At 34.0% G+C, this 20,105-nt stretch overlaps 1 protein-coding gene across 1 annotated transcript; it reads right to left on the bottom strand.

Moving 5' to 3' along the window:
- Positions 1–2,877: 2,877 nt before the first annotated feature.
- On the bottom strand, positions 2,878–13,690 carry LOC124440037. Its single transcript, XM_046990364.1, has 4 exons — positions 12,798–13,690; positions 11,104–11,319; positions 8,393–8,646; positions 2,878–3,463 (listed from the first exon to the last, which is right to left on the bottom strand). Exons 1-4 carry the CDS (start codon positions 13,673–13,675, stop codon positions 3,282–3,284), a joined length of 1,530 nt encoding a protein of 509 aa, XP_046846320.1. The 5' UTR covers positions 13,676–13,690; the 3' UTR covers positions 2,878–3,281.
- Between the last annotated feature and the right edge of the window lie 6,415 nt (positions 13,691–20,105).

Genomic DNA, 20,105 nt, shown 5'->3' with positions numbered 1-20,105 from the left:
TGTGTGTTGCTAAAAACCTAAGTAACTTTAAGAATTGAGAAATATAATATTTGTCTTTTTGTATTTTGTATTTTGTATTTTTAGACATAGAACTGGCTTGGTTATAGATTTGCTCTCTGCAATAGGGGTGTCCTGATAGCATGACAGTTGAAAGAAGTGTTTCAACATATAATTTTCTGTACTCAAAGCTGAGGACAGCAAACAACCAGAAAACGTTAAATGATAGAATATTATTGCCTGGAATGGTGTCGCAACTGCTTTATATGACCCAAGGAAAGCCGTTGTATCATTTTTCAGTAAGAAAGAAAGACGGAGTGCAAGTCCATGTCTTGAAACATTCAAACAAAGAGATTTTGTAGCAAAATTTTTTTCTTAAAAGTTTCAAGTTATATTAAGAGGCTTAGTTGTACGATTATAGCAACAAAGACTTTGAATTATTGCTTAAAGTAAAACAAAGCTTAAGCTACAAATAAAGTTTAACAAAATTTCTCTTCTGAATTTGAGCATTTGCTAGACAAAAATAGCACTTTGACTAGTTATCACACATTGCATGACTATTCCCAAAGCTATTGTTCCTATTGTATGTTAAATATATGCATTGCACAGCTTTTTTACTAGTTGGTTTTGTCCATTGAGTTCCATAATAACTGGAGCGGCTATCTCAAGCGCGGCTTTAGATTTCGGAGGCTGTCGAAAAAATGGCGGATTTGTTCCATTGCCGCTGAGATTTGTGGTGTTCTGAAGTGGAACTGCATTGAATACTTGTAAAGTTGTAGCACATTTTGATTTTGTTGTATTGATTTATGAATTAGGGAAAATGCAAATAATCATCAAAACACTTCTGCCTGCAATGGTGCTGCCTGCAAAGAAGTTGCTGGTGGATTTTTCTCTCTGAGTATCCACATCTGGTGTTGTGTTCATACAATCATAATTGAGTGCATGTGATGTGTTACACTAAGGCCATAAATCCAAATGAATGAAACACATTTTGTGTACTTTTATGCTAGAAGCTCAAAAGCTTTCTAGAAATTATAAAGTTATCAGGAAGAAAAACTTTGAAAAGTCAAGAAAGTTTTGTTTACAATAAACAGCAAATAATGCGAATGAAAATATCATTTTTGTACTCTAATAGGCAAATTAGCTCAATAATTTTTTGTAAAGCAAAAAAGGAAATTTAGAAGAAATAAATAGCACTGTAACTTTAAAGGTTACATCCCTGATACTTTAATGCTTCATTGTAGCATGCATTAACTATTAGTAACATTCAAACAATACTCTACTATAAGATTTATGATAAAGATATGACATGACTAACAATTTAAGCAATATAGCACTCAATGGATTTTATAGTTTGAAGTTATACATCTATAGTGAGTCATCATCAATCTAAGTACACAATATTCACATAAACACAAACGTTCACATTTTACATGTTTGTGAATTAACCTTTCATCAAGAATCAGAACCCACACAACCTTCTTGCCATCTTTCTTTGGTTCTTGAACTTTAATTTTAAAGCATTCAAAGCATCGTCATTTAATCCATTGTCTCCATCCATAGAATTTGACCAAGATCAAATTGAATAATTCTGGATAGGTAAGACAATAAATTATTTGTCTTTTCAGCCTTATCGTTTTTCCGTATGACTCATCCTCGTCAATAACATCTTCCAGTCATCTTTGCTACCTGATCTTCCTGCAAGGTGTTAGCAAATAGAACATAACAAGCTCTGCTCCAAATCATTTGTACTATTTATGTTGATCGTTTCTTTTGGCTACCTACCCACTGAGTCAATGTACAGGGTCTTTTTGGCGTCAGGGAAACTATTTCGCAAATAGATTGGTAAATTTAAGATTTCATACATTAACAAATAACAGAAAAGTATACTGAGTGTTGTAAAAAAACAGGAAAACATCAGTATATTTGACGTTCACGTCAGCCTTAAAAAATACGACCTTACTGATTTTATGGCTTTTCATGTGTATAACTGCTTTTCAATCTTTGATGAGCAAACAAAGCAAGCAAATATCTCACCTGTGAGAAGTGAGATGCTCTTTTTTGTGGAAACTACGACATCCAACAATTGAACAATTGAAGTATTGGCATTATAAAAGAAATGCCAAAAATTATCGTATTTGTTTGTAATAAATTCTACATGACTGTAGACACTAGGGGGAGGACGAGAATATTTTTTCTGCAAAGCTGTCATTTCAGCGGAAATAGGTCCATTGGCCGCCATCTGGTTTTGTCCTGTCGATGGTTACACAGAGTAGCAATAAATTATTGCAATTGTGATACTGAAGTTGTAAAGGAAAGTATCCATGTTACACTTGATTTGAAGTATGCCATGCACCCCTGACAAAGTGAGCAAATTGCTATAAAGTATGAGGAAAGAAGATGGGATACTTAAGCAAAATAAAAGATGACGTCGAATAAACATGACATATAATCATCGGGAAAAGTAACATGTGCCACTCAATTGTACAAAAGTGGTTTGTTTGAGAGGCAAACAACAATAACGATGACGAGACACGGATGCATGGCTGTTTGGATGTTAAAAATGTGCAAGCAACGTAATTTTGTAGAAGGTATCATATTGATAGATTCCTTGCGACCGCAGCATCACCAATAAGCAATGAAGAAGAGGCTGACAAAGAAGCGTAGAAGAAAAAACCATGTGGTTTCTATGCCTCCTTTCATTATTATTTTGTTAACCCTGCATTTCCTTTACGCTTTAAAGCCCTCATTCTAGATGAATTTCCGACACAATAACATATAGAACTGGCAAATGCTGAAAGCTGATAGGTCGAGTCATGGTAGTTATTCTCTGATATATTGTTTGCACAAGGATTTCTAGCAACATTTCAAATGTCAAACTTATAGATTAAAAATTTAATCTAAAAAGTACATCAATCATACTTGTCTAGAAAAATTGCAATTAGGTCAATAAAGTAACTTTGAAAAATTGTGCCGTTGTAGGTGCTTAAAGAAGATGTTGGCAATACTAAAATCTGATATTGTTATAGTACAGGCAGCAAACCTGATGATAGAAATATTCAAAGTGAATGCTTAACGCTATACCACGTACTTAACGCTATACCACGTAAAAGGGCTAAAAATTCATGTGAAATTAAAACATTAAAAAATATGTAGACTTCCAAAACAGCATTTTTGATTCAAATCAGCTCTTAACGATCACCGGCTAAATAATTTTTCCTAATAATAGTAATGGTGGGAAAATTTGTCAATCCTCTCGGGAACAATTTTGCACAACCAATTGTTTATTGAAGAGGTGTCTGGTCAGGAGTAAATTGGTAATCAACTGGTTCAGGCATTAAGCAATCGTTTGGACCATATGCAGCTGCTGTCCGCGAAGATCCAAATACTTTCATGATCATCATATTCTTATTTCCTGTTCCAATTGCTGTCAATAGTTTAAGGTTTCTGACTTTGACTGGACCTCCTACAAAAAAAGCCAAGAATCGTAATAATAGTACAAATGTTGATATGAATTGTCTTGTTTACTTTCTACAATGAGAAAACATTGAACAGATGTATTTTCCTTCCATTGCTAAACTAGTTAATTCAGGCTGCGTTTACACTATACCGGATTCGCTCATCACAACATCTTCATTTGCTTTAAAGGGTTAACTGTTCGAAGTAAAAGCTTATTAAGCTAATAGTTTTGGTCTATTTGATTGTGTTTCTGACGTTAAAAAATTTCATTGCCTTTTAATACAAAGAATATTCAACTTGCTACGATAGCAATCCGGTATAATGTAAACAGGGCCTCAGAAAGGTGTCATTACAGTATGCAATGCAGATAGTCCCTGAGGGACTTAGTTGTCCGTGTTAGCTCTAAAAAATAAGGGGCTAAACACATGAGCTCGGGTAGCCAGGATTCAGCCAAGTGCTAAATGATTTTGGCGAATGAAAATGATTCAGTACTCGTCATCAAATAAATCTTCCCGAGCAATTTCCCAATCTTCTGATTTAATAACTACGCAAAACATTTGAAATTCCCATTACCAATTTGGCCTAATTTATTAATTTCAACAGGAACGATTTGTGGCGCTTAACAAACAGTTGTAATTGTTACGTTTTGCCTCCTTTCAATGCCTCAAAATCACATCACGCGTCACTGAATCCCGGTTTGCCGCGTTCATGTAAACACCCTTATACACTGCGCTTGCGTAGTGTCCTCTCTCGCTATAGATGGTGTGCAGCACCTCCACTGGGAATGAGATAGCAATGGAATTTCAGCCGTTCTGGATGACATTTGCATTGTAAATAATGAAAATCCTTTATTAAAATCATCCAAAATGGCTGCTATGTCACAGCTTGCACGCCAAGATTATCTATACAACGCTACATGGTACCACAACTTAAACACCAATGAATCCAAAGCTGCAACAGCCAGATCCCCTCCTTGGTTATTCCCACAGCATTATAACTCAAAGTGCACAATACCGACCTTTTCAACCAATATTTATATTCTTCAAAGGATATTTTACTTCAAATTAAAGCTACAAGATGTATTTTACTTCCTAACAAAGAAGCTACAAGTCTGAAATACAAAAGTAATTAAAAACAAATCGACTTCATCTCTCGAGTCGAAGATACATTCGAAAAATCACCGACATCGTCAAGCCCTTATCGAGTTATTAAGATAGCCAAGGAAGGCAAACGCGTGATGAAGAAGAGGTAGAAATTGATTGGTATTGCAGATCAGAATAATGAAGTCTGGGCCGTGGTTGATGAATATGAGTCAGATGATCTAGTAACAGATTCATCAGACAAGAAGCGTCTCAAGAAAGCCAAAAAAGCAGCCTAGAACAAACGAAAATCTTCAAAGTCTTGCATTATTGACGCAGAGCGTTTCAAAGCTTTAGAAGGTAGTCAACTTTTTCGAGATATGCGTGGATTCCTTGAATCTAATCACACTCATATTTCTTTGTTGTTCCACGCGTAAATATACCATTTATTTTTCCCTGATAAATTAGTTCTGTAGCAAACACTGATCTCTAAATTTGGCTGGATCAAGCAACTCTATAGTAAAAAAAAACATTTTTTGACTGTGAAGATGACTACCGCTAAGATTGTCGAAACGTCAGTCAACAACAACAAAAACAGTCCTTCTCAGGACTATACCAACCTGGACGATCTACATTTACAAACATGTTCCGCGAGATTTGTTAAAAAAACATGTTTTTACCCAAGCCTTTTTCTGATTTCATTCAAATAATAAGCGCAGAAAAGTATTGTGGCAATGAAGATGGGCCTAATCTTTATTCAGCCAATTATGATGCTTCCTATTGAATACCTATTTCGAAATAGAAAATATCAAAGTGGGGAAACTGTGAAAAACAAAGTCATCGTTGATCGTTCATTTTAGACAAATCGGAAACATTTCAGCAACTACTTGTTTATTTTGAAAGGATTCAACTTGATGTATTCAATAACATACATGCTTCTCCATGAAATATTTGTACATATTTACAACTAAATCTCGTGTAAGTTTGACTAAAAATTATGTTTTTCTGTAAATTTGTACGTTCAAGGAAAAACATTAATAGTAATTGTTTTGGGTAAAAATTCATGTACAAAACTGATGCTTGCTTAGAATCTTATGAGGATTTTCATGCTACTTTGAAACAAAAACGCTTTAGTTTTTGGCACATTCGCAGACATACCAAAACAAACAACAACAGCAAAATTCCTTCTAGTTATGCTTGGTTATGGTTTCCTTTTCAAAACGTAATTGTCAAAATGTTGTGTATACTTGGTATTAAGTATCGTTTGTGAGTTTTGTTTGCCAGATCAAGACAGAAAAGAATTTGTGTTTTCTTTCTGAAGCTTCATAGCTTGTACAAGTAACTTAACGCTTCTGTCTATCGGCCGTGTGCTTACAAATAGGTGGAAAGACTCGGCTCTACTGGCTTCAAAGTATCGACGACGTAGCCTTCCATTTATTTAGTCAAATGGATATACCTGAGAATACAGAGCACTGGCCCAAATAGATTAAATTTGGCACGGGTCCAGCATGTTTAAGAGGGCCACAGGCCTAAATAAATGCCAAGGGTGCGAAGCCACGGGGAAAGCCACGGAGAAACTTCCCAAAAACGGCTAGTTGTATGTCAGAAAAATTTAACTTGTCAAAGTTACTAATCTGTTCCCGATCCGACTCAACCACGAAGAAGTACTCAGCATAGATTGTTCAATTTCAGAAATGGTGGGCAAGACGTGGTGACACAATTTCCTTTGAGTATTCCTACAGTGGTAATATATCTTCACAACTGTTTCCTCAAGTCGAACTGTCCTAGCTTGGTAATGGCACATGCACCCTGCGCATTGAGTGGGTACATTCTTGTAAGCCAAGTTACGGTACTAATCTCAAGTTTATAGCTCATTGTGTCGAAATTTAGTCCAAGGCATTAAACGCTCGAGACAATGTCCCGTGAAAAGGAAGTTGCCAGTGACCTCTAAGATGCTAAAGCAAAGTATCACAAAGTACGCCTTTTCCGAAACAGACATCGAGGACTTGAGATTGGAATGCAATTTTGTATACAAAATGTACAATCTGGAAAGTACAGACAAGGACTTGGAAGTTTCGAGTCACCTTAGCCTTGAAAGCACTTTCCCAATGATTTTAAGAAACTGTGAACTTAAAAATACTTATTTTTTGAATTTGCTGACCGAAGTTATTCTGCAATAAATCTTCTGTGATTGTTTTTCTTTATTATATCCACTTTTTCTTCTGTGGATGCAGGAATATATTAAATTAAAATGTTTGCATGTATATTTAACAATTATTGAATGAAGTTGAAAATAAAGTCAAGAATCATTTAGATTAGTGTCCGTGTTATTTGGGTGTTGCAAATCTAAAGTCCAAGAAAAATTATTGATTTTATGCAAGACACGAAATAATAATTTTTTTATTATCAATGACAAATTCAGAAGCTTTCAAACTAATTTTTACAGAAACCATAAAGTTTTCCGTGCTTCAAAATAAAATAATTATGCGGTTTGCTTTAGTCTTTTTCTCGCAAATACTTGATGAAAACTCTCCTCACTGACTGTCTAAGGTGCAAATCTATTTTAAAAATGGGATGGACTAGATAAGTTTATGAAACGCATGGAAACATCAAGAAAGATTCAGAGATTATATTTTTTGTGTTTTCAGTTGTCACCTACCGATAATTTTCAATGTCCTATAAATCACAATCAAAATTGCGCCATCATTGTATACTAAATATGTATATAAGTACACATCCTGTGTAACAAGTGCAAGAAACATCGTTCGACAATAATGATGCCTGGACGACACATTGTTTTGCACGGTATATATTACGTTCATTCACGTGCGCAGTTCGAGAACACTCTAATTGTGTGTCCCAGACGTTCACCACATTTGCTCTATTTTTACAACACTCTTTTTTTAGGTATGAGTATTCTATATATATTGATTTTATAGAAACAATTTCTGACTGACACAATGTCCTATTCGGCTATTCCCGATCAGATGAGTAATTCCAGAATCTTAGTGTGTTTACAAAGCAATATAGTCTAAAGGCAAAATAAGCCCCATTATCAAATTTCGGCCATTGAGCTAGCACTTAACCTTACCTTAATTTATTGCCTTTGTGGAAAAGACTTTGGAACAGACTCTTGTAATAGTTTTAAAAGAAAGGTGATGGCTATAGAAGAAATTGGTATGTGAATGCTTAGTCACTGCCAATGACCATATCAAACCAACTATAGGAATTGTGTATATGAGGCTGTGGTTTAAAGACCATTATTATGAATACACTGGTGCTGGTTATGGTTTAGATACCTACTTCTATTTCATGGGGCATGTACTAACTAACGCATAAAAATTAAATTGCAGTAAAAAAACCTCACTGGCTCTCTTACCTGGAGAAGCAATAGTAAGCAAAAGCATTTTTTTGGGGGGGAATTCCAAATGTCCGCGTGCATGGTAAAAACATGGAAAAGACGATGTACAAAAGAAGAAATGACAGCTAAAACTGATTAGGTCAAAATAAAATACTCAGGAAGTGTTGGAAATATTGATTGATTTTCATGAAAATGGAATGAAGAATGTTTGCATTCAACGAGGATAATATAAAATGATTAATGGAATGAGTTAAAATGAAAAAAAACAGTAATTGACGATGCTTCCTGTATATAAAGACAAGAAAAAGCAGAATAAACTCCAATAACCAGTGACACTCATTGGTGTATGAAAGAAAACATTGGCTGAAGAAATATAGCAGAGATTATGTTTATGAAGAGTAAACAAAGTCACGCTTGAAGCCAGCTCAATATTGTTGTTTCAACCAAATGAAGACACAGGTAAATTTCAACTATTTTTTCATATTTAGGCTCTTACCTCCTCTGTATTCACCTCTACAATCTATAGGAAGTTTCCAAAACTTATAAGTCTGGTGCTTTCCAACAGTCACATAGCGAATGGATCTCTTATATCTCGGATCACCAAAATGTAAATAATCTTTCGCCCTGGGATTATTCATATTTGCTCCCTCCATATCTTTTGGAAATTTTTTGATAACCTCTGCATATTGTTCTAACAATTGCATAACACTTTCTTCAGCATTACGGGATGCCATCATTGAAACAGAATACCTTTTGAAAAACACTACACAGTTAATTTATACAAATGATTAGTATGTATAATTGACTTCAATGAATTTAAAAACATTCATCCAATCAGTTTGTGGCAATGTTTATCCAACCACAAAGTGGAAATATAAAACAGGCACACAATTAGCAGAACTTCACAAAACATTCGGTAAAAGTTCATTTCTTTTTCAAGAACAAGATATTATATAGATGTGCAATATTTTTATCATTTTATCACTGAGCAGACAATTGTCACTATGCAATATTTCAGTTTTTTAAAACAAACGAGGTTGAACATATTCGTAGAAAACATTCTGTTGTTATAAATAAAATGTGTCGCTGCTTTTGATTAATATGTATTAAACACAGAGGTTTTTTAATTTTATGGCGAGAAGCGTTACATTTCTTTGCCTATTAACACTTAAGTTGGTGAATTTTTTTAAAATTTGCTTGCCATTAATTTCCTTTAGTAATTGTTGTAGATCTACGACACTGCCACAGAAGGGGTCAATTAACCAAAACTCGTCTATAGCTGCTGTGGACTGCAACCCTCACCAGAGAATTTTGTTATGTATCTCATGTCGCACTTGTTGTGCGTTGAAGTGCATTAGTTTGACAAGGATTTTTACACGTACATAACACGTACAACATCGTGTTGTATCAAACTAACACTTTAGGTGCCGAATTTGTTGCAGACTTGCTACACTGCCACAGAAAGGGTAAACGTGGTTTCGAGTGTCAATGAAAATATTCTCATTGAAAAAAGTACTACACTCGCTTATGAACCAAGAATAGCTACAAAGTCTTGTTTCAGTCAGTCAAATGTGAAATAATGGAAGGGTTATACACATCGAAAACCGGTTGAGCATTATGTTGACCTGTCCCTATATTGTGGTATAATTATTTTATTACTTTGAAAGTCTTCCTCATTAAAGTAAGTTAACATTTCTCACAAAAAAATTTTTGAAATAGAATTCAAGCATTTTAGCAGTAGCTATCTTTAAGTAAACATTAGAACACATGTTTTTCTTGTAGTAAATAACATTCACGCACAAATCATACGCCAGAAACACTAGATATCGCTATTGAGGGACTCTAGATTTGAAATTTCGTAGAAGCATCACATTTGACCCCCTAGAAAACTTGCCCTTCGACGTTCAAAAGCATACAATCCAAAAGTTCATATCTGGTTACGCTACTGGATAATCCATTCAAATAGCAAAGAAACTTGATGCTTCATATTTGAATGGAGCAACAACTTTTTTAAGCATTAAGCCCAGGCCACACTATCGTCTATAATATAGACTCTATATTAACGAAAATTACAACGAAAACTGCTGCAACTATAATTTTAAACGAAAACACGACGGAAATTTCGTTTTCGTGCACATTAGAAGAGTTGAACTTTTGACCTTTTTGTTTAACGGAAACGCATACTATTGGCTAATAATCTAAGACTTTGTACACAAACATGGCGCAGTGGCAAGAGGTTTTGATAAATCTGATTAAAGAAAGACCGATTTTATATGATACAAGTCAACCTGATTATAAGGGAAGAAATAAATCAGGGCTAATAGAGTTTCTGATATGGGTGTCAACTTTAGTTATCTGAGGTCTGATTGAATCCAAAATGTAGTTAAAATTTGTCGTCGTCATTCGCAAGTTTGTGTCTATTTTCATTGTTTGGCTTTCGTAACTCTTTTATTAAATTAATAAATAACTCAAGTCAATCTGGTCGTTTATTAATTGGGTGGGTGAAGTATCGGCGTTTGTTCTTGCTTGTTTTCAACTTTAAAAGCAGCAACTCTTTCTTGTAATCTTTTTCTTTTAGAGATCGCCATTTTTGCCAATCCGTCAAAAATGCCGGTTACCTATTGACCAAAAAAGTTTTGGCTTGGCAAACATGCTTGCAATTTTTCGTCGTGTCTGGCACGTGTTTCGTGCACGAGTTTTCGTTTCGTTTTCGTGAGTATTGACGATAGTGTGGCCTAGGCTTTAAGCTATTTTTACAAATTATAAATATACTCATGTTTTCATGCATAAGTTGCTTATATCATTATTATCATATGTTTGGATATCCAGGCTAATTGTCAAATCATTTTCATTTTTTGGCTAAAGCTATGGATGTGCAGTAAAATCTCGTCAAAATTCATATATTTACGTCAAACAACCCAACATATAAAGAACACAAACATATATATATACTTTATGGATTTATAAGATAATGACCAATCTGCATGGTAATACGTGGGGTTTCTGGAGTGAAGATAGGTGAAGGAAAAGACTAAACTGGGATTGTGTAAAATTTGATCTGGTGCCTTGTACCTGTTAAATTAATTTCTCTCAGCCCTGTTCCTCCCCCCAAATTGAGATGAGACCCTTACGCCTGTGCATAAAAGGATTGCATATTAGTAGTAAATTAGCGTGGGTAGTGCTTACTAATGCAGCATGATTGCTTACCGTTTTTGCTGTGTTCTCATCGTAACAGGGAGCCACCAGAATGCAAGAACCAAACGTTTAGCTTTCTGCCAATATTCACGTTTTACTTTGAAAGATATCACAAAGACAGATGTAGCCACAATTGTTTTTGAGGAAGTTAAAGTAATTTGCAAAGATTGGCCTTGTTTCACTTGTGATGGAATAATGGTCTCAACATTAATGTCTTCATCAGCGTACCTAGAACAATTAGTAACGAGAAAAGAAATTTATATTCTTTAGTCATAGAAAAGAATAAAATTTGTTTTCCTTTTTAAGTCTGACCTTACGCCATCAGGTTAAATATAATATCGACATAAATTTAACAGAAATTTCAACGAAAATACAATCATAGGCTAATGGTTTACATTGTTTTTGTTTACTGTCAGTAACAAGTAACAATAGTTTATGTCTGTAACAGTTATTGCCAACCACGAGTGGTTCTAATAAACTGATTGAGTTATAAGATTGTATGTTTTCAAGAAATATTTTGTAACTGCATTTACAATTCAATGAATGCTATGAAGTACTATATGAAAACTTATGTATTGGCTGAAACTATTTTCGGCAACTAAATTTTGTATGATGAAATACATCATTGTTCATTGTTTAATCCAAAATTGTTTCGTAGGTCAAGTTTTTTCACTATTTTGACACTGTTTAATAAGTTTATTGAAAATTTTTAATGGTATATAAAATTAAATGCTTCATCATGTTTTTTCTATTTGGTATACTAAATTTTGTGTTGCACAATACGCAAATTGATCGATCGTCTGATTTCTATCTAGCCAATATGTCATGCATAACTATATGGTAAATATTTTGAACCAACATGCATGTATGGCATTCAAAATTGAAAATTGAAAAGTGATTTTTAAGTACAGGCTACTGTTAACGTAAAAGGTGTCTACCGCACCCATTGACCTCACCGCAATGTTCTAACTTTAGGGGAAAGGGCAAGAAATAATGGCCAGTGATAGTTAGTGGATCCAAATTCGATGTTTTTCGTTAAAAAATATATGTATTTCTATGCTGTCGTTATTTTATTGACATCATCTTTATTTTAATGACGTCATTTTCTCAATGATGATCGCAATGCAGCTTCGGAAACAATCCTTTTAGGGTTCAGCAGGTAAAAGTGCTTTGCAGTTGCTCACTGCTAGCTAGTATTAAGTCTCAAGATTTTTTCACCTACTATAATAGTAATTTCAACTGATCGACTCTCACTCCTCTGGAATGTGTCCGTAAAAGATTAAGTGTTTTCTGAATAGTAGAACTAGCAAACTTTACTGAGTTTTTTATCCTACTCGGATTCACACATAATTTTACCTTACGTTATAATGTTTCATCAGAAAATTTGATGAATATTTTTGTAAAATTGCGTTGATAATACGAGAGTCCTTAAAGGTAAAGAAATAGACCGTCAAAAAAAGTTTCTATGCCAATTAAGGACTCATTTAAACAGAGGTAAAATAATCAATGAATATAATCGCCATATCACGTACTCCGATAATTGAAACCATATTCATATTTGTCAAAGTTTCCGCGACATAGTTTGATATCATTCATGGAAATGTAAATTAGATAGCTGCATTTAAGACGCTATGAAGTATAGTTAACTTTATCATCGGTTTTGACAATTAGATGCAAATTCTTTCCTTTTAATTTTCTAATCTTACCATTCCGGATCGTATAGAACAAATGGATCCGAGTCCTTAGATAAATTATCGATATCAAGAACAGTGCCATCGTCAGTTTTAAGATATCTATAAGCCGCTTGTGCCAAGGTTCCTGTTATGCCAGTAACAGCTCCCAAAACAACTGATCCAAGTATCACTAGCTCGCGTTTGGCAAGAGCACTCTGAAAGATATCGATATCGTTTGAATTATCCATTCTAGCATAAATCAGTGCATTTTTACTGGTCGTCATCTGGATTGATACTGCTATTTTCAATGTGTTGCTGCTTTGTAAAATGCTTTTTCCTTTTTGCCTAGCAGATGCCATTGTCCTTTCGAGCCTCAGGTTTTCGTAAATCATTTCTATAGTATTTGAAATCGCTGTAGTAAAGGCAAGGAACTTGTTGTCGCTTTTTGTAACATCAAAACCAATACACATGCTTTTCCTTTCTACAGCTGTCCTACTTGCATTGATTTGATAGCATAGGAATCCTTTGATCTCATTTTTATCTCCAACTATTTTTGCAATTTCTGTATTTTCTACATCGCCTTCTTCAGTTTCTTTATGATGAATAAATAACATTGGAGGTTTAACTGTCTTTCCGTTTGCTAGATACATCACAGGATTGACCATTGAACGTCCTTTCATATTGTTGAAGATCTTGATTGTTAGGGTGTAACTGGTCTGGCTCATATACTCTTCAAGCAAAAATGCGGTAATTGTTTGAGTAAAACCAACTGTAAATGTACCAACAGCACCAAGATTTACGTAGTTGTCTACTGCGGCGAGCGCTCTTTTATTGGTGACATTATTGCACACGCTGTGTACCAATAAGTTGCTAACTACATAAAGTAGCAATGCACAATTTATTCCATGCATTTTAGAAGCAATGTCATTGATATGTCAACTTAATCTTTTTTTAAAAGAATCACTTATATGTTAATCACTTATTTCTAGTTTGAGATGTAAGCGTTTAAGAAAAATCTGAAAGTGGTACCTGCTTTACGGTTCAAGCTTTAGTGGATATTTTTTTTGTTTTAAAAAACTACATACAAGTGTTAATGCACCTGCAACATCAATATTAGCTAGAGGCTTAACAAGAACATCCATATATTAGGGATCCGTTTACAATTAATTTTCCAACTCATTTAATTTTTACCGACAAAGCCTCTTTACAATTTTTAGGAACCATATAAAGCGTAAAGGGGATGAATGATATCATGCATGATGCACAATCCACAACTCAGGACTGGATCGACAAAATGGCAGAAATGGCATTAGCAACAGGTCCCGTGCTTAATTTTTTAACAAAAAAAACAATGAAACGGTAAAAAAAATGACGGTTGACAAAAGTGCGTCAAACCAAAAAAAGAGAACCCCCAACACCACCAGTATTACTGAAACTGTGAAACATGTTTTAAGGTACCATTAATATATGTGATACAAAATATATCTGTTGGGTTATGGCATAGTACATACAAAATTTAAATACCGATGCCAGAGACGTGTACACAATTTGTGTAAATTAATAATTAAAGTTGCAGATATTACATGACATTGTCTGTCAATTACGTGGCCATAAAACTTTAACTCACTATTGCTAAATTAGAGCTTACATTTAGCTGTGTATCACTGTCTACTGACAATTTTATGTACAAATTACACTCTATTGCAAGAAGTTTTTCTTTGTCGAGAATTATATGCCTCCAAAGTCGCAATAGATCAAAGTAAGCCCAGCAAAATCACAGGAAAATAAAATATATGGACAATCAAATTTCACAAAAATAACAATTTATACGTCGTTCGTAACAGCACTGTACAAATTTACTCTCTCTCGATCACATATATAGCTAAGTTTAACAACTGACACGATTCCCTTACTCTCTCTCTCTCTCTCTCTCTCTCTCTCTCTCTCTCTCTCTCTCTCTCTCTCTCTCTCTCTCTCTCTCTCTCTCTCTCTCTCTCTCTCTCTCTCTCTCTCTCTCTCTCTCTCTCTCTCTCTCTCTCTCACGGTTTTGGACTGTGGTCGATTACGGAAAAATAATAGACCGGCAAAAATGTTTCTGAGCCAATAAAAGAGCGTTATTTTTTGGAAGTGATGTTGCTATATAATAATTATAAATGAAGGCATATTTGAATAAACAAGAAACAGGAACAACTGGCTAATGGCATTGCTTTGCCGAAAATCAAAAATTTTATTCTTTGTAACATTGACATGTTATCCCTAATTAATGATTTTGCTGTAAAGAAATCTCGAAGAACTCCAGAAATAGAAAAGATTCAAAGAATCAATCTGGTTGATGTATCAGAATTTGTTGAAAAAAATGAAGTTTAGTTAGCATAATCCACATATACCTATGGTAAACATTATACGAAAAAAACAGACTATATTTCATATCAAATCTCTTATTATACATTGATACGAACTATTCTAATAACTTAAGAGTCTGCTTGTCATTGTTGTAAAGGAAAAGGAGCGTAATTAAGAGGTTGTGCTGTTATAGTTCAGAAACCAGGTGCGAAACTAGAAGGCTAATTGCGAGGGAAGTGAGGGAGTGAGTATTCATATATTCAGCTCTGCACTGTTGATCTCTTTTGACATTAAAATCGTTTACAAACAAAATCAGTCGAACAGAGCTGAGTATATGAATATTCATCCCCTCCCCTATTAGCGTTCTAGTTTTGCTCTCTATAAGGGATGTCCTACACACAGCGGGAAAATAAAGCAGGTCTCGACATTGATGAAATCGAAATCTTTCAGAAACTCGTTGATTTGAACTTGAACCCCATGAAGAGTGCAAGCAGCATTTCTAGGAATGGAAGAACTTGCCGTAAATGAAAATGACGATCACTCAGAAACTGCGGCTTATATGAGTCTGGTGATCTTTAAGAGAAAGGAATTTATAGCAGGCTTGATGCACAAAAAAGCTTATTAAATGGCAATATGGACGTCGTAAAAACATTTGAAACGAGCTATTTTCCGCTGTGACCTTGTTTTAACTGAACAAAATTAATTAACCCAGTAAATATTAAATTGGAACAGTTCAGCAATATGTTTCTGGTTCCATATGTGACAAGATATTGATGTATTGGAGACAGAACAGTGAAATTTTTTTTGTCACCTAGTAAGAGATCACAAATTTGATCATTTGTGGTCAACGATGCTTTTGCTTATATGAATACAAACTGTATAGAAAATTTTTTCATTGCCTGTCGATTTTTTCTTTATTGTTTACAATCCCGTAACATGGGCATCTAACATGAGCATCAAATTAGAGAAAACTCTTATGCGTTTAGCAATAAACCAAGATCGCCTTAGCGAGCTCTTAATTTTTGCTTGAAAACCCAGTCTTTCAGACATGACTGATTTTGAAGAAATCACTAATCGTTGGTCACAACTGAAAAAGAGTGCACGTTTAATGAACATTTATAAAAATCTATATTATGCCTAATAAATCTCAATAGACACATGAGTACATGTATTCATGATTCACAATAAATTTAGAGTAACAAACTATATAATCAAGGCATATACTATAAAGTATAAATTACAGTCATTGTAATTGTAATTAGCTTTACATAGTGTCAGTACCAGAATAAAGTTATTAAAATACCTGTTTTTTATAAATACAATAGTAAAAATTTTGAAATAAACTAATATTAACTCTCTAAAGTGGTATATTTTGAGACTCAAGACTTGACTTTAGGTTTGGTTTTGCTTCGGTCTAAATTTTGTCCAAGCATAGAGTTAGTCTGCTTTGGAACTGCCCAGGAAAATTTTATTTATATATCCAGGTGAAGGTTTGTTTTTCAAATAAGTCTTCTATAGTCAGAGTTAACGCTGACTTTATAAGTACGGGCTTTTGTAATTTGTAATGTTCAATATATAAGCTTTGATAAATGTGTGTTAATTTATTTACGAACCTAATAAGGTTACCACACAACATGCCTCTATTATTTTTATGTTTTGATTTTACAAAAACACTATGATTTTGCAAATAGAAGCATTATACAGCCTTCATCAACATTCCTCATTATCCAAAACTCAAAATATTCATTATTTTGCAGGAAAGTCTGAATAAAATAATGCGAAAAACGCCCTATCCCCAAAGTTCAGATGCATAAAAACAATTCAGCTGATAAGTTGCTATCTATATACATAAAGGTAATCTATATACATAAAGGTAAAGACCTAACTCATTGGAGGACGTAATTTAGTTATCCAAATTACAATAGTTTTCACCTTTTTGCAGATATTTAGCCAAGAATCTCTTTCATTTGTGCAAAATCTAACATCCCGAGCGTATGAAGAATCATTAAAGTGCCTATGAAACGAAAATTTTACTATCTGAATAATACTTTTATTGAAGAGATATTTTAAAACGACAATTAACATTCTCAACCAGTTTAAGCAAATCACTTTTAATTATTGAGATATTGAGTTTCTTGTTTGTAACCATTTATCTAACTTGTGACGTCACATTTCATAAGGAGAACTAAAATTATTAGGTATATTTGCCGATGCTTTACTTCACAAGGACAGAGTTTCCTTCATTGTGACAATATGAACAATCCTTATATATATAACATATGTTAATATTTCCTGACTTATAGTGCAACAATGCAGCAATGGACATGACGCAGGCAATCTAGGGTTATTTAAAAGGGGTAAACTTAGAAAATATTCAAGCAGAAAATATTCTTAATTACTTTGTTTTCACGGTAACTTAAATGTTTGAATATATATCTTCATTTTTATACACCTTTGGACTGTCTCTGGCTATGTATCATACTTGACAAACCCATAAAATAAACTTATGAATAGCAATATTAAATTTACAAAACATTCACAGGGCCTGGTAGAGATTCTCTTGAACATCACAATTGAATGGAATTTTCGACAAAAGACACTGATAACGATAAAGCTTCGTTTCATTGTGCACAAGCTTTCAAGGGAATATGGTGGTATAAAAAATGTCATTTTTCCAATTTAAATGGCTCTACAAACTTGGGCAGCATACTTCATACGCTGATGGTATTAATTGGTATCATTGGAAAGGTCATTCTTATTTTATGAAATCCACAACAATAGAAATGACACCTGCTGGAATTATAATTTAATGTTTGTTATATTACTTTAACGATAAATAGTTCCTTCATAATAATTCTAAGAAAACGTATTCTTATGCTGAAAAAGTAGTCTTAGTTTGATGATGCATTAATCTGCTTCAGATACTTAAGTATAAAAGAACAAAATGTAAAGATGAAATAAAAAGAAAAAGCACTGCTTTTAATTACTAGGTCTATTCATTTCAGCCAAAATCACTCAAAGTAGAAACTTGTTCCACCTAAATTTCTAATTTATGTATGAACTAAATTCAAGTCCTTTCACGTTGGGAAACATCGGAAATTGTGGTATCTCAAGAACTGCTCATCTTTAAACTAAGCCGAAGTCTAGAAGTTGCATGATTTAGGAATAATTGATCTCTAAGAATGTGTAAACAATGAAGTTGAAAATCCTTTTCATGTGTTGTTACTTATTAATATGAGCCATTCGAACTAACTATAGCGCGTCGGAGGCCATGCCTCTAACAATATTGATCTTAGAGGGACCAGTTCTTTTCAAACGTTTTTGGAGTCAATTTGCATTAGAAGACGAAGAAGACGAAGACGAAGAAGACGAAGACGAAGAAGACGAGCATGAAGACGAAGTCTTTTTTGCATTAGAAGACGGCAAAGACGTCTATTCTTTACAATTCTGTATGAAAACGAAACGCCCTTATACTGCTATCACAAAAATGGATTTTAACCAGATCTATTCTGTTTTTTGCGATGCCTTTTTTTGAGGTATGCAATACTTTTCTAGCTACACACCAATCTTTCACAATTAGTTTCATTAGTGTATAATAACATGACAAAGAGCTTCTGATACACTATTTCATACTTTATTACCAAAACATATGATGAACATTATAAAGACGTTTTTCAGACGACATGCATTAGCTAAAATCGTTACCTTTTATTTTTACACAAGAATTTAAGGACGTCCAGTAGAAGGTTGTTTAGTTATCTCGGTCGTTTCTTGAGTAAAAACGGTCAACAACTCAGCAAGTGTTACAATACTGAAATAAAGTCACAGATAAATGCCCGAAATGTTTGTTATCACCAAACAGTTCTTTGCACGGCAAAAATCATACCTTGATACACGATACGTACCGTATAGGTGAGGAAGGCCACAAAAAAAGATAAGGCCAACAAACTGCCTATTTCCAACCATTAATCGAGCATCTCAATATCCAAATATTACCCATGGTTTTTGCACTTTCTTTATTCAAAACGTTCCTAGTTCCTATGTTGATGTTATCATGTCAAATGAAAATATCAAATGACATAATATCAATCATAGTACAGTCTATTAACGCAGAGATGAGCCGCCACTTGTTTTGTAACAGATTTTATAAAGCAAAAAAAAACCCAAAACGAACGAAAAATGATAAGTTTATGTATATATATTTATGTGTATATATAACCGTACGTCCTGTGTCCCAAGTGCAGGAGTCACCATTTTACCATGGTGATAGCCGGGAGGGCACATTGTATACACACTTTGTATATTTATGCATATGTATATAAGGAATGCTGATGATTCTCTTGGACCTCGCACAACGAAAGACTCAGATAATGATGAGAATCTGAGTAATTGTGCCGTTGCATTTCAACATGGTCATTTTTCCAACTTAAATGGGATCTACAAACTTGAAGGACATTCATCTTACACTGATTGCATCATTTGGTACCATTGGTCAGGCTTTTATTACTCTCTGAAATCCACTGCAATGGAAATCAGACCAGTTTAATTTTTTACATAAATTTCGTCATTATTTTATATGGTTTACATAACGCTAAATTGATACTCACATTTGCGACAGTGGCGATAGATTTTCAAGGCGGGAAACGTAACCTTATAACGAACATTAGAGCCCAGCTTATTGCAAGAATATGAATTGCTTTTGTTGAAAATAATAATTTAATTTCAACGGCAATTGCAATAATTTAGCTTTAATGGCAATTCATATTCTTGCAATAAACTGGGCTCAAATGTTCATTTTAAGGTGGTCACATATTAAAAACTCAACATGTTGATAGTTGTATTCAACACAACTAAGTTTTTTATTCTCAAATGAAAGTCAGAGCAAAATGTGAGACCATTTTTTTCAAGTTTCGTACTAGCCGTTTGTTCATTGGCATGACATTTACGACAAAATTTACCAATCATTCGATAATGGCAATACACAATAAACACTCAACA

This window comes from Xenia sp. Carnegie-2017, unplaced genomic scaffold (genome assembly GCF_021976095.1).
Source record: "Xenia sp. Carnegie-2017 unplaced genomic scaffold, XeniaSp_v1 HiC_scaffold_2, whole genome shotgun sequence".
Classification (NCBI taxonomy): Eukaryota; Metazoa; Cnidaria; class Anthozoa; order Malacalcyonacea; family Xeniidae; genus Xenia; species Xenia sp. Carnegie-2017.
Note: the sequence above shows the minus strand (reverse complement) of the source record. Positions and strands in the feature narration are given on the sequence as shown.